At 45.9% G+C, this 15394-nt stretch overlaps 1 protein-coding gene across 1 annotated transcript in view; it reads left to right on the forward strand.

The window, feature by feature from the left end:
- LOC118097923 (stimulated by retinoic acid gene 6 protein-like) overlaps positions 1-15394 on the forward strand; it is a 46031-nt gene that overhangs the window by 20422 nt on the left and 10215 nt on the right. The window contains exons 5-11 of the mRNA XM_060268767.1: positions 383-503; positions 1387-1432; positions 3658-3786; positions 6190-6260; positions 8401-8512; positions 9983-10136; positions 11110-11185. Of these exons, the coding sequence (XP_060124750.1) occupies positions 383-503; positions 1387-1432; positions 3658-3786; positions 6190-6260; positions 8401-8512; positions 9983-10136; positions 11110-11185 (709 nt within the window). The remainder of the gene's footprint in view (positions 1-382; positions 504-1386; positions 1433-3657; positions 3787-6189; positions 6261-8400; positions 8513-9982; positions 10137-11109; positions 11186-15394) is intronic.

Below are 15394 nucleotides of genomic sequence, written 5' to 3' on the forward strand. Positions count from 1 at the left end.
GCGGATAGATGAAGAATCGGAAGTTCTTTGCTTTCTGGATCTTATTGTTCTAAATGTCACAGAAATCCCTTGAAACCTTGCAAGATATTGTTTGCTCTGTGAGAGCTCTCAAGAACTCACTGGAACTCACGGTCTTCACAGTTCAGGCATCTCAATGCCAAGTCTGACTTCTAAGACACAGTAAATGCACCAGATTCCCATTCACAGCCACCCTAAATATTCCTCCAACCAAGCAACTGTGAGAATACATCCTTGAAAGTGGGCTAGCTTTTATCAGTGCTTAGAGCATCCCCCCCCACAAGTGACCGGGATGAGCTGTGAGAAATGCTAGACCTCCATTTGGAGTAACTATGGTTTCTAAAATGATCTCATCTTTCTGCAGTTTTTGTTGTTCTAATCCATGCCGTCGAAGTGGGCGTCTCTGTGTACCCTTTCTTTGCCTGCCTTTCAACAAGTTACGTGATTACCGGCTCCATATTGGGATTTCTTTACACTGCAGCTTGGTGAGCAGAGCCTTATATCGGATATACTTGTCTGAGTGCCATTCGTGGAGATGTTGGGATGAGAGACAACTCGCCATTAGAGAACCTTGTGAAGGGCATTTGTGGAAGTTTGAGATGATCGTTGCTAGAGAGCAAATAAATTAAAATGATCCAGGGTTCCTAATATTGTCTAGATCAGGGATAGGCCTCATGGTGTACGCCAGATGTTGTTGGACTCAACTCCCATCAGCTGCATCCAGCATGGCTCAATGGTCAGGAATGATAGGAGCTGAAGTCTGATCTCACCACGCTTGCACTCCATTGTCTATCTCAGTCTAGATATTGATGCTATTTGCCAGGAGGATTTCATGGTGGAATTCCTTTGGGATCAAAATGGCCAGGGATGATACCATGAGCCCTATAAGAAGTACGTCAGGAAGCGCAGGAGATGTACATCAGGATAACTTGCCTTTGACTTTCTCCATGCTCTTGTAGATAAGGAGGAGCCATTTCACTTCATTTCATATTTTTTTTCATTTCCCTTTTAATTTGTATACAGTGGTACCTTGGTTTGCGACCGCAATCCGTTCTGCAGAACCGGTCACTCCCCGAATCGGTCGCTCCCCGATGCACGCTTCTGCGCGTGCGCGAAGCACCGATAGAGTGCTTCTGCACATCCGAGCGCTGCGGAACCTGGATGTAAACACTTCCGGGTCCGCGGTGGTTGGAAACTGAAGCAGTCGCAAACGGAGGTTTGACTGTACCGCCTTTCTATATTACTATACACAAGGCAGTTTACAGCAACATAACATACAACAAGGAACACATACCTTATAATACAGAATACAGAAAGTCCTAATGAAGAAATAAGTCTAAGTAACTCCAGTGTTGTTGTTTTTTAAAGGATGACCATCACGGTGATAGACTGTTTCCTGTGCCCTGACTACAAAGTAAGTGCTTATATTTCTTATCTGCCTGCCTGCTGGGGCTAGAGCAGTGATGGGCAACCTTTTGAGCTTGGTGTGTCAAAATTCGCCAAAAAACCGAGCGCATAACTCGGGTGGTGTGTCACTTCGAGAAAAAAACCATAATTTCGCGATATTTATAGTTTAAATAACAAAAATGTATAATAGTAATATATAACTGTATTTAATAAACCAAAAACTAATTATTTACCCAAACCAAACCAAAACCCCCTTATTTATCACAAAGTGCCCAGAGTTGTTGAGCTTTTTGGGGGGAGCTGCTGACCAAAGTTTTGGAGGTTTTTTGGGGGGGTGCAAAAGTTGCTTTGCTTTTTTTGGGGAGGGGGTGACCCAAAGCTGCTGTGCTTTTTGGGGGGGAAAGAGAACAGAAATAAATGACGAAGAATACCTTCTCTGGAACTAACACGCAGCACCGACATAGTCTGCCAAAGTGCCAAAAACCCAGAATAGAACGGGTTAAAAAACGAATGCTGTTACACCCAATCATAGTCTGCCAAAGCACCAGGAAAAACAGCACAGAAAGGGTTAAAAAACCAATCTCTGACTACCAGCAGCAACAACAACAACAAAAAGGTTCCGGGTTTTAACAGCGGAGACAAGCTGTAGGAGGAGAACAAATGGGGCAGGAGGGACAACAATAACAGCACGAATGGGCCGATGGGGCGCGTGCCAGCAGTGAGGGCTCTGCGTGTCACGTCTGACACGCGTGTCATAGGTTTGCCATCATTGGGCTAGAGCCTGAATGGGGGAGCCTCCTCTGCAATGGCCAGCAAGATGCTGTGGAGCTTCCATCCCAACATCAGCATGGGTCAGGACAAGACAGGTGTACCAGCAGAGTCAAAACAGTAGTCCTTGCTGGGGCACCTGTAGAGCCCTCACCTTGCCACCACCCCACTCAGATCAGCTTAGTGACACTGCTATTGGGAGGCTACTGAGCCCTCTGTGATCTGTGTAGAAGGAAAGCTGTGGTAGAAATATAAGGCTGAGACCTGTGAAAGAACCACCGCGGTGTGTGAGAGGGCAAGCACCATGGGTAATTCCTTCAGTCCAGGAATTAGATGCCTTCAGAACTTTTGGGATGGAAGAAGAATGGAGACACAATTCAGGATCTCAGGACCACGGACAGGGCACAAGAAAGCTAGCTGTGAGCAGGGCCAAACTAGAAGAATTTCAACAGAAGACACCCTGCCCTGTTCTAGAACACTCCATTCCATTTCTGCCCCTCCTGATTTCCTAGTGCCCAGGCACTCAGCATTTCATGGCTCCTGAATATGCTCCATTAACATTCAGTTTTTACTCAGTTCTTATTGGGCCTGGGGAGGGGGTTGCCCCCTTTAAAACTTTCCCCATAGCAACTTACACTTCTGTAAGCATTGTGGCTTTTCTGTGCACCCTGCTATCTGCTCGTTTCTCCCTAATACCATTTTGGCTATAATGCTGTTGTTTGCCACCATCTGAGTTTGCTATCAGTGGGAACAATAGCAGGGCACGTTTGGGTTTGCCCAAGCAGATGCACAGTGTCTGGGGTAAAATAAAAAGCAAGAAATGGTATCTACATGTAACAGTGTCCCAGTCACACTCCAGTGTGTGCCTTTAGGGGCTAGGTCCCAGTCACAGAAGGTGTTAGTCTTGCAGCAACGGATTCACTAATGGCATCAGCAAGCAGGAGATTGGCAGTGGTGATTGGGCGGGTGATTGGTGGCTGGGGCAAGGACTGCTGGCGATTGGCTGTGGCTGTGGCAATTGGGCAGGTGATTGGCGGCTGCAGCAAGTGGGCGGGTGGGCTGTTGGTGGTGGCAAGCGGGCAGACAATTGGTGGCTGCAGTGAGGTGTGATCAGCAGTGGCTGTGGCAAGTGATTGGCAGTGGCAGGCAGGCAGGCAGGTGAGTGATTGGCGGAAGTGAGCTCCCCCCCCAAAGCTAAACAACTTAATTTCTTTATTTTGGGTTAAAAAAAATAGGGATCGTCTTATACATGGGGGCGTCTTATACACAGAAAAATACGGTGTGTGTATATATATTAAGAATGTGACAGATCCCAAATGGCAGAGTGCATTGATCTTAGTTATGATCCTGATTCTGCCCTTCAGAACAAGACAGGCTTAATAACTTAAGCTGAGTTTTTGGGATGTATGATGGGTGGTGTAATGTTTGCCTTTGGTAATTTTGCCTTCTTCTTTTTTTGCCTAGTATTTGGGTGTATACCAAGACTTCATAATGGGTTGGCCTTCCTTGGTGTGCTATCTTTTTCTTCTAGGCCGATTTGTTTACATTTTTGTGAAAGCCATAAGAGTCCGTTGTGGGTATGAGACTGTAAATGTGAGTATTTTGTAATAATCACATTTTTCCTATTATAATCATTTTGAAAGCAAAAACATTTCTCCTGCCTTCTGAATTCTGTACATTGCTGAAAATGGCAGTAAGGCGACAAAAGAAAAGCGAAGTACTCTGAGAATTAACAAAGCTTAATTGTGCCATGAAATAAGTACAGCTCTATCAATGTTTTACATTTTTCATTTGCTTATTTTGACCATTCTCTATTTAAATTCAGCATTATTAGTATTATTATTGAAATTTGTTAGTGGGTTTTTTTTTGTTTATTTTACGAAAAAGGCCTCAAAAGTGACTTAACAAGATACAACACAACAGCTAAAAAACCACAACACTAAACAAGACAATGAAAACAATGTATAATATAAAATACCAAAAATGCTCATCCAAAAACATAATAATAATACAGTTGTATCTTGGAAATTGAATGGAATCCGTTCTGGAAGGCTGTTCGACTTCCAAAATGTTCGAAAACCAAAGCGGGGCTTCCAATTGGCTGTAGAAAGCTCCTGCAGCCAAGCAGAAGTCACAGAAGCTCCGTCGGACGTTCGGCTTCCAAAAGAACGTTTGAAAAGCGGAACAGTCACTTCCAGGTTTTGATCATTCTGGAGCCAAAATGTTCGAGAACTAGGCTGTTCGACTTCCAAGGTACGACTGTAATGACAAATCCTAGCCCCGCCACTAATAGATGGGCATCATCATGGAGGCCAGCTTAGTTACCAAAGGCCTGAGCGAATAAAAAGATCTTAGCCTAGTATCTTAAAAATGGATAATGATGGTCCCAGACATGTTTCCTTGGAGAGAACATTCCTCAGATGGGGTGCCTTGGTTCTTGTGTCTCAACCCTCTGCACCTCCCTCCAATGCAGCACACAGAGAATGGCCTCTGATGAAGATTGCAGGGTCTGGACTGTTTTTTAGGAGCAAAACTGTAATGTTCCAAATATTTTGGGAAGACTTGACAGTCAGCTCTTGAAACCCAGTGTCACCAACCCTACCTCTCCTGTCTTAAACCCCTCTGTGGTCTCTGTTCTCCAAAGTCTTCCTAATTACACAGTGAAACTAAAAGAGCTATAGAAAAAAACCCACCATTTTGTAGCTATCGCTTATAAAGAGATGGATCCATTTGCTGCTTCCTCGTTTGCAAAGTGTGGAATCTTGATGAATCCTCATTTGACTGGCTTTTGCTTGCTTTGGGCCAGATTCTTAAGCTCCTAGCTAGATGCTGTAATGGTGTTGGTTGCTTCCTCATGAGTAAGCGGCTCCAAACTCCATGATTGGTTTTTACAGAGTTTTTATTATATACATATATACAAGACAGAGCATCAAAATCCATGACTGTTCTATTCCGAATCAGAATCCGGAAGCACCCCCCATCGTGACTTTCGCCAACAAAATGCCCTTGGCACCTTGAATCTCCTCCTCTGCTCCCTCCTCTTCCCCCCCCTTTGCTGTTGGGTTGATGGGGCTGGTGGAGCACCTTCTCCACCACCTCCAGCCTTCCCTCTGGAAACCTAGCCCTCTCAGCATCCCCAAGGGTTTGCAAGAGCCCTGGTCCCAACTTCCTGGACTCTCCGCTGACCCCTGGTGGTCCCCAGACAGATGCTGCAGAGCACTAGTGGGAATGCAGGACTGTTGTCAGGTCTGAGCAAGAAAATACCCCAGACACATTGCAGTCCCTGCTCTGTTCCTGCACAATAAGCTGGGTAGATGCACCCTCTGTGCTTGCCCTGTGGGCATCTGATGTTCTCACATAACGTAGTTTGGTCCCTCCCAAAAAGTAAACACAGATTAACCCATCAAATGAATAGGTTTAAACATTCCTAAGTATGTATTACAAGTATGGGGACCATTGGTGATGTGTAGGTGGGTCCCCACAAGGCAAGACACAGTTATAACAGCAACAACCTTTATTGAACTAACAGAACTGGGCAACAGGGGCAAAGCAACTGCTTATATACATTTCTGAAAGCCTGGGCCACTCCCACCGTGATTGGCTGTCTAAATTTCCAATCCGTGAATCATAACTCAGAGTTTAAGGGCCAATGGCAGAGGCCCAAATCCTGAAATGTTCTGTGATTGGATATCATGTATCGAATCAGAACACTGGGGCTCAGAATCCTTAGTCCAGACTCAAGCTCGGGCAAACACAGACCACTGAATACATAACAATTGGTATTGCTAAACTACAATACCCATAAGCCCCAGCAAACATGGCCACTGGCTAAGGATGGTGGGAGCTGTAGTTTAGCAACATTTGGAGGGCCAAGCTCTGGCACAGGCTGTATTGGATTCAGCCCAAGAATAGCACACCTGTAATTACAGAATCCCGCAACTCTTAAATGAAATTCTTGGAATCATACATAATTCTTTCCTTCTGCTTCCTACCCAGGAGGAGACTTCTTTTGTGGAAATACATCAGATACACTATGTCCAGCGATTGCTGAGGAAACCGCTACCGCAGTGAGGAATTGTTCTGTTTTGGGGTCATTTCCCCTTTTGAACTAAAGGAAAATGTTCATGCCAGATTTGATGAGAATCCCCATCTGAGCAAACTCTCTCTCCAGCTGGGAGGAGTGATCAAACTCCTTCAAAAATGAAGAGGTTGAGTGAAGGAGTGGCCATGGCTTTTTAATAATGGGCCAGTTCCACATGCTCTCAAGAAGCAATGCAGGGAAAACTGGGTAGACACAAGCTCAAATCTATTCCCCCCATGCCTCTCTCACTGTCCTCCTTCCTCAGATTTTTGTTTGCCAACTTATGGCTACCCTGTCATCTGCCACCCAGTGGCGGAGGAAGCTGCCGGGGCACCCAGAGCGGCAAACATGACGTGCACCCAGGGGCGGGGTGATCCGCTCAGGGGGCGGGGCGATTTGCCCACGGGGGCGGGGCAATCTACCCACAGGGGCGCGCCAATCCTCCCAGGGGTGCCACCGCCACCCGCTGATCATGCAAATACCCCCGGGGATGTGAGCGCCGCCCGCTAGTGCGTGTATCCCTGGCAGCCAGCGCCGCACACTGGGCGTATTTTACGCAATCAGCTGGTGGATTTTCGCCACAACGATCATGAATATCTGCCCACCGTGGGTGCGAGCACAGCTACGCCGATCTACCTGGGGGGGGGATTTTGTCACCCCCCTAGGCATGACACCCCCTACACACCCCTTGCGACGCTCCTGCTCCCACCTACCTATACAGGAGACACTCAGCACCAGTCAGGCCCAGATTGTACCCTGAAAAAACATATGGATGAGAGTCTTCCTCTGGGCATTTGAATGGGAAGGGATTCCCACTAGCATTCAGAGCATTCTGCAAGGCAGAAAAGGCTTTGGATCATCCTTTTGCCTTTTCTAAGTCATCACTCAGTTCATACAGTGTATATGGATTTGCCAGCAGTGGGACTGTTTGCATCTGGCTTCCTGGCAGTGATCATATACCAGACACAGAGAGAGGTTTGGGGAGTAAAGGAACAATGCTTGAAATAAGTTTTGCAAACCGGGGATGGGGGTGGCAATAGACAGAAAGGCATCCCTTCTCTTCCCCCTTCCTGAGGAGTGTCCTTTTAGTAACTGCTTGTTGGTAAAGTACAGTGGTGCATCACTAGACTAATGCCCTGCTAGACGAAAATTTCGCTTAACGAAAGGATTTTCTGATCGGAGGTTGCCTCGCTATACGATGAGGTTTTCTATGGCCACCGCTTCGTCGTGCGAAGCGTGGCCATAAAAGCCTCTGATCAGAAAATCAGGGCATTCATGTAGCGAAAGGGAAACCAGCTGGAGCAAGGGGAGAAGGCAAAGGAAGATCAGAGGCAGAGACCAACGGAACACAAAGAGGAACTTGCGGGGGAGAAGCGAAGGAGGGGGGGGGAAAGGAACGAAGGAAGGGAAAGCAGCCCTTTCTCTTCCTTCCTTCCTCTCCCCTGCCGCCGACAGAAAGGACAAATCCCGGGGTTTGGACAAGCTGCAAGTGCTTCCCCAAACCCCGGGATCTGTGCAGGCTCAGCAGCAGGGGGAGAGGAATGATTTCGTTCCTCTCCCCCTGCCGCCGACAGCTTCGTCTGATCCCCGCTGTGTCGGGCGGGGTGAGGGGAAAGCGGAGTCCGCTTCTCCCTCCCCCTGCCCGACAGAGCCGGCATTAGGCGGCAACGGCGCCTTCTCGGCGAAGGCAAGTGAGCAGGCTAGGTGTCCCCCGCTTGCCTTTGCCGAGGAAGCCTAAGCGCATGCGGGATGGGGGGGGGGAAGCGGAGAATCTTTCCTCCGCTTCCCCCTATCCTGCCCAACACATCGGGGATCGTTCGGGGCTTCTCAAGCCCCCTATGATCCTCGCTGTGTGACAGGCGGGATGGGGGGAAGTGCAGGATCTTTCCTGCGCTCCCCCCATCCCGCCCGACACCGCAGGGGATCGTTTGGGGCTTCTCACCAGTGAACCCATTCTGGCAATCTTGCAAATTTCCCTGGCCAGCACAAACCTTGTCACTCCCACTTCTGTTGCAGAGGAGCATTGGCAGGTGTGTGTGTGTGTGTGTGTGTGTGTGTGTGTGTGTGTGTGTGTGTGTACCTCTGCTCCTCCTCACCGGCCACTCCTGCATTTTGTGTACCAACAGGCCACCTCAGAAATCCTGGATTAGGAGGAAGATGTATCAATGGGACCCTTACTTTCGATTCCCGGGCAGAATGATCGCCACTGCTGTGCTTCTCTTAGTCTGCCTTTATGCAGTAAGTAAAGGAGCTGCATGGCACGATTCCCTGAACTGGAAAAGCATAGTTGCTTCTCTTAAATTCTTCATTAGCTGTGCTGGAGAGCAGATTAAATAATGGATGTCTGATCCCTGAAGCTAAGGGTGATGGCGGGGATTTGCCTGGTGCCAGTCTAGTCTTTATTATATATTTAAAAATTATTGGCATAAACACATACAGAATACAATAAAAATGATGGATATGGTGAATAAAAATAAACGTGAAAGTAGAAAAAATAAAACAGATACAGAGGAGGGCTAACCCCCCCCCCAAACTACTGAAAATACAGTGCTGTATTCAATTGTCACATAGGAGAAGAAAATGATGGGTCAGTTCTAAGGGCGGGGGGGCTGTGCCTGGTGCCAGTCTAGTCTTCGACTTATTTTAAATTCCTAACAATGGCTGCATTTGCACATAACCAGAAGCCATGGTTTTTAGTGCTATGTGGCTGAGCTGCAGTGATTCTGAGCAAAGTGTTGGGCTTGCATGCTCCTCCCACCCTCTCCTCCTCGCATTTGGATGGGAGAAAGACTTCTGCAGTATTTTGCTTCACTTTCAAAGAATATCAGTCTGTTGTGATGTACCAACCAGGGATCCAGGCTTGAAACAAGCTCTGGTTTGTTAAACAAACCAGCTGTGTAATCCACAGTTTGAAGTTGGTCTGTTTTCAAACAAGTTGTGGGAATGTGTCCATGTAGCACTAAAGCATGGTTTGACATTATAAGCAAACGCAATAGGTGCATCCAAAATACAGTAATTTTTTTCATAGCCCTTTCCTTCTCAAGTCAGTTGAGAAACATTAAATCACGGTCCTAGGCTGGATCTAGACACATCAAAAAATGTTTCAGAAAAACGCATTGTAAAGCTCAAAATGGGAAATCACGTTGCCGAAGGATGCCATCTGGTGTCACGGTGTTATAACGCATTTAAAACACTTTTTTCTTTACTAATGTAGCTGAGTCCCTAGTGACATTAATTGTACAAGTTAAAGAGCACCCTATATCTTCCTTTATATCATTCATCAGAAAGACATAATGATTTCTGAATAGTTTCTTAGTCCTTTGTCATTTCTAGGTACAGTCGTACCTTGGAAGCCAAACGGAATCCGTTCCGGAAGTCCGTTTGACTTCCAAAATGTTTGGAAACCAAAGCACGGCTTCTGATTGGCTGCAGGAAGCTCCTGCAGCCAATCAGAAGCCGCGGAAGCCCCTTTGGACGTTTGGCTTCCTAGAATGTTCACAAACCAGAACACTCACTTCCAGGTTTGTGGCATTCAGGAGCCAAAACGTTTGACTCAGAAGGCGTTCCGGATGCAAGGTATGACTGTGTATTAATAACTAGTTATTATTTTTATTTCACAGAAGCATAATATGTTGTTTTATCCTATCATTCTTCTTTTGAGATAGTCAAACTCACTGTTGTTGTCTTCATCTTCTGTTTATCCTCCAGTCTGTTGTAGCTGAGTTTATTGTAACTGATGTGCTTTTCGGGTTGCTAAAACAACTTAAAACATGGCTAGATGAGCTTCCATCTTCTCCTGAGACACCAGAAGAATCCATGTCCATTTCCGATTATATTGGAGAATTTATTACCGTTGCACAAGGTAGGGAGAAAGTTTTGCATCCTAAATCTAACTATTGTATTATTTGGAGGAGGACCTGCTGGGGCTAGAAAGATGTGAATCAGAAGAATCGTTATTTGCATCAGCCACTAGCCATAACACTAAAATAAAATGTACTGAAGATAGAGGTAAAAACCTAACTATACAAAATACATTTTGGAGGTTTCCATCAATAATCAAATAATAGATCATATTCTAATTGCCCCTGCTAAAAACCTTGCAGTTTTTGCTGTCACCTGATCATCTTTATCTGCTAAAAGAAAGGACACAGTAGCAATAGTTGAGTGGCCCAGCATGGACAATACCGGTAATAGAGGGGTAATAACATCAACCATGATTTGGCTCATGGGTCTGAGTTTCTCATCTCTGCTCATGAGCATCTAGGTGCTCTGCTCGGTGGTGGTGGGATGTTCCATGTTCAGAAGTTCAGCTTTCTTCTCTGGATGTTGACAAACCCTAGCACTTTAGCATGGCCAGGTCTCGAAGCAAAAAGTTTTCTTGTGGTGTATCCATTTAAGTTTTGCCCTTCCAAATCTACCCTGAGCCGTTCACAAGGGAAGAACCAAGCAGAGGTTTAAAGCAAGTATACATGTTTATGGCTATATGATTGTGCAGATGTTGCAGCACATCAGAGTTTCAGTCCTTTACAGATGTTTAGAACAGGTATCCCCAAACTGCGGCCCTCCAGATGCTTTGGTCTACAACTCCCATGATCCCTAGCTAACAGGACCAGTGGTGGGGGGAAATGGGAATTGTAGTCCAAAATATCTGGAGGGCCGAAGTTTGGGGATGCCTGGTTTAGAAGATCAGTGATAAGCACATGTTTTGCATTGTTTGTTTTTAAACTGAAAGTGTTTCTGCCATGGCTAAGTCAGTTTATATTTTCTAATGTGTTCAAAGACAGATTATTGAATGGATTGTGTCAAGGAAACCTGTCTTTTTGCTTGTTTCACAGTTGTTTGGATTTGCACAACCGTTGTTTCCTCTGTTGCGAGTGTTTCTTACATACTGGTAATGTTAGCCTGCTACAGGTATGGATTATGCTGTGGATTATAGAGGCCTAGGGCAAAAGTAATTCTGTACTGGCAATTGCCTTATCAGGATTTGGCAATGCCCACTGGGCTTGCCCACATGCACGGGCATTCCCTCTTCCCTTTCAGGTTTGATGATAACTGTGGTTAGCATGATTTTCATATGGGCATTTTTGCCAGCAACAAACTGTAGCACCCTGCTTGTGGTTGACACTTAGCTGGAATGAAATATTCAACACAGCAATAGAGAAATTTAAATAATAATTTATTTGTCAGACAAATAAATGATAGGCACAGTGGTATAGTTACCAAAAAGCTCTGCCTGCTCTAGCCCTGCTGGTCAGCACTTATATTTCCTCAGCCCAGTCCCCTTGCTCCTCCTTTGGCTGCCTCTGTCCAATCAGCTTGGTTGAAATTCCTATTGGCTGTGTGCTAGAGCCAATAATAAAGATACACCCATTTCCTATTACCTTTTATGGGAGGCAAAGAGCTATATTTCCTTCTATCATAAATGGCAGACAAGTAGTCGTATATCTTTCATTTGCCTAAACAAGGAACCTTAATTACCAGATCACCTTTGCCCTTGCATTCCAAAACAAATGGCTAAAACAAAATGATTAAAACAGATGGCTATGGTAATAAATTCTGTCTAAACAAAAGCCTGGATGTGCATTCCCACACACCTAGGAGCCATAAGAATCTAACATAAGAATCTAACATTTCTTACTTTCTAAATCCTTTGCATAACTCCATTAAGCCAACAAATCTCATAAAAGGCACATTGGTTTATAATAGTATACAATATAACAGAAACTTTCAGAAAAGGTTTGTGTCCAAAAGACAGAGGCTTGAAAGCAGAGGCTTGAAAAGACTCTTTAGAAATGAGCCCCCCCTTTCCTTCCCAGCTGCTGTTTGTCATTAGCTCTTCCCAATTGCTCTAATATTCTCAGTAAACCTTATACTTTAGAAAAATAATGGCTAGGACTCTCTCATGGTATCACTTTCTGTTAAACAATATTTACCAACTCTTAATTAGTGTATTTGCAGCTGGATTGTATTTTCTAAATATGCAGGGTCATCTCCCAGCCAGTAATTTTAACCTTTTACAGCCTGAGAGGTTGTAAAGGCCTTTTGCTTGTCATAAATCAGGGGGCCCTAGCAAGGAGAGCAGGAAAATAAACAAACAACAGTTAGAATGCTTTAGCCGGCTGGTGCAGCATTCAAACATTTGCAAATATATCTTTTAAATTCATACAGGCCTCAATCAGGTGCCTCAAAACCACGGTTGACAGTGTGGGGTAATAGTGAACTTGCTACCGTGTTTCCCCTTTTTTAAGACACCGTCTTATTCCTTTTTTTCTCAAAAAACCACAGGGTGGCTTATTTTTGGTGGGATGTCTTACTGGTATTTTTATTATGAGTCTGAGTGTGCGTCCCTGGCCCAGCCCTCTCTCCCCAGCCCTGGGATGTTCACAAAGGGCTGCTCTCTCTCCCCTCTGATGTGGGGACTCACTTAATAGCAATCTGCTACACTGGAGCTTCTTAAATCTAAACCAGTATAATGGAATCTATCTGTGTGATACAGTCCTAGCAGTAGCCTATATGTAAAAGCAAATAAGGATCTCTACTAGCCAGCTGCCCGAGACTTAAGTTCCAACAGTCTGAAGAACAATGTAACACTTTGTAGTGATAGCAAAGAAGCTACCTGCTGAGAACAAAGAAGCCAGCTAAACAGCAATTAAGATTGCTGACTTGGTAAATGGTAGCAATTAAGAAGCAATTGAGCTAGCGAGGTGAGTTAAATTTTTGTGGGTAAAGGAAGCTAGGACCGGCAGTTTAACTTTTGTGCTCGCAAACAGCAAGACGGAAAAAGTCCTTATTTTAAAAAAAAAGTCCCCAAGGCAAGGACTGCGATCCAGACTACTTACAAATCCTTAAAGGAGCAGCTCCACAGACAAGCAAGCATAAGGTAGAAAGGAAGGCTGCTTTATGCCTTCGGTAAAAGCAAGGAGACAACAATCAGACACAGGAGACTGCCGTCAAGAGGAAATCAACAGGCAACTCATGGGTGGGCGCATAGAATGGAAGGGAAAGGTGGAGGGAAGCGAGAGGTGGGTTCTCTCTCTCTCTCTCTCTCTCTCTCTCTCTCTCACACACACACACACACACACACACAGAGAGAGAGAGAGAGAGAGAGAGAGAGAGAGAGAGAGAGAGAGAGGCGCACACAGAGATCTCCCTTAAAGGGAAAACAGCCTTTGCATTCGTGAGGCAGCGGCTTCAAAAGCCCCTCTCCCGTCAAGAGGAAATCAACAGGCAACTCATGGGTGGGCGCATAGAATGGAAGGGAAAGGTGGGGGGAAGCGAGAGGTGGGCTGTGTGTGTGTGTGTGTGAGAGAGAGAGAGAGAGACACGCGGGGGTGTGTGTGGAGAGACAGAGAGACGCGCACACGTAGATCTCTTCCTTAAAGGTAAAACAGCCTCTGCATTCACGAGGCAACGGCTTCAATCGCCCCTCTTTTCTTCCTCGTGCCTTCATCTCCTCCCCACCCCACTTTTCTCCTCTTCACCAAGTACAGCTTACACAGCTTGGCTAAAAAAAATATTTTCGAATCCTTTTATTTAAAAAAATGCTCTCAGAAACGGGGAGGGAAAATCACGATGCTTCAGCAGCCAGCAGCTACGGCTCTTCAGTGCATTTTTACAAGCTTTTAAAGGAAATACGTGTCTGTGGAGCGACAGCAAAATGGGGAGATATTTTTAAGGGGGCTTGGCTGGCGAGAGGGGGGGTTATTGCTACTGGGTGAAGGGTCTATCAGTATGTCTTATTTTCGGGGTATGGCTTGTATCGCGCAATTGCTTAGAAATCCTGCTATGGCTTATATAATGACTACGTCTTAAAATAGGGGAAAGACGGTATACTGTGGTCTGGGCAAACTGTGGTTAACGAAAATGCCAGTGGAGACATAATACTAACTGGAGTTAGTCACCTGTGGCATTGCTGCATCAGCACTCAGTGAAACCGGGTGTTTTCTGCAACCCTGTGGGCCAAGACCCTTGCTAGCTCCACAAATGGAGAATGCTTTTTCATTTGGTCTTCCAGTGCAACTGCTCCAACTATTGCCCTGACGAAGCAGCAAGGCTTCGTGGTATTGTCATAAGCCAATGAAGCTGGATGGAAACTGGGGAGGGTTTTTATATGCAACAAGAAATAACTTTTTTTTAAAAAAAGATGAACTTGTTCTAGGCAAGAGAGAACTGATTATTCCTGGGGAACCTGCAACTGAGTTCCTCTTGAGGTGGTGGCATCGATGCCAACTCCCTGGGGCCCCAGGTGCCCAAACACCCACAAAATTGCCCATGAAAGGGCTAGGCACCCACAATTTTTGGTGCCAGGGCCATGCAGGGGCAAGTTGGCACTTCTGGCTGGTGGTGGCGACACACAAATTTCCTTGATAGATTCTTAGGGGAGAAGTAGCCAATGAAGTAGCTCTACAGATGCCGTGGGACTACAATTCCTATCAATCTAAATCAGTATGTCCAATGGTCAGGGATGATGGGTATTGTAGTCTAGCATGCCACTCCTGATTTTAGGTATCTGGCTAAAGGTAAAGGTAAAGGGACCCCTAACCATTAGGTCCTGTCGTGGATGACTCTGGGGTTGCGGTGCTTATCTCGCTCTATTGGCCGAGGGAGCCGGCGTACAGTTTCCGGAGGTCCTGTGGCCAGCATGACTAAGCCACTTCTGGCGAACCAGAGCAGCGCACGGAAATGCCGTTTACCTTCCCGCTGGAGCAGTACCTATTTATCTACTTGCACTTTGATGTGCTTTCAAACTGCTAGGTAGGCAGGAGCAGGGACCATAGCTGCCAACTCTCCCGTTTCCCCCGGGAAACCCCCGTTTTTCCAGCTGTCCCCAGCCGAAAAAACGATTTTTTTTGTTTTCCCCCGGTTTATTCTTGCGTGGCGGCCTTTTTGGAACTGGGTGGAGCATGCTCAGAAGCGACTTTTGATGCTGCTCTGCCCAGTTCCAAAATGGCTGCAGCGCGACTTCTGGTGCGGCGGCCATTTTGGAACTGGGCACAGCAGCATCAAAAGTCACTTCTGAGCATGCTCCGCCCAGTTCCAAAATGGCCACCACGCTACTTCCGGTATGCTACTTCCGGTCCGGTCCCTTATTTTTCAGAGAGGAACTTGGCAGGTATGGCA

The sequence above is a fragment of the Zootoca vivipara genome, chromosome 16 (genome assembly GCF_963506605.1).
Source record: "Zootoca vivipara chromosome 16, rZooViv1.1, whole genome shotgun sequence".
Taxonomy (NCBI): domain Eukaryota; kingdom Metazoa; phylum Chordata; class Lepidosauria; order Squamata; family Lacertidae; genus Zootoca; species Zootoca vivipara.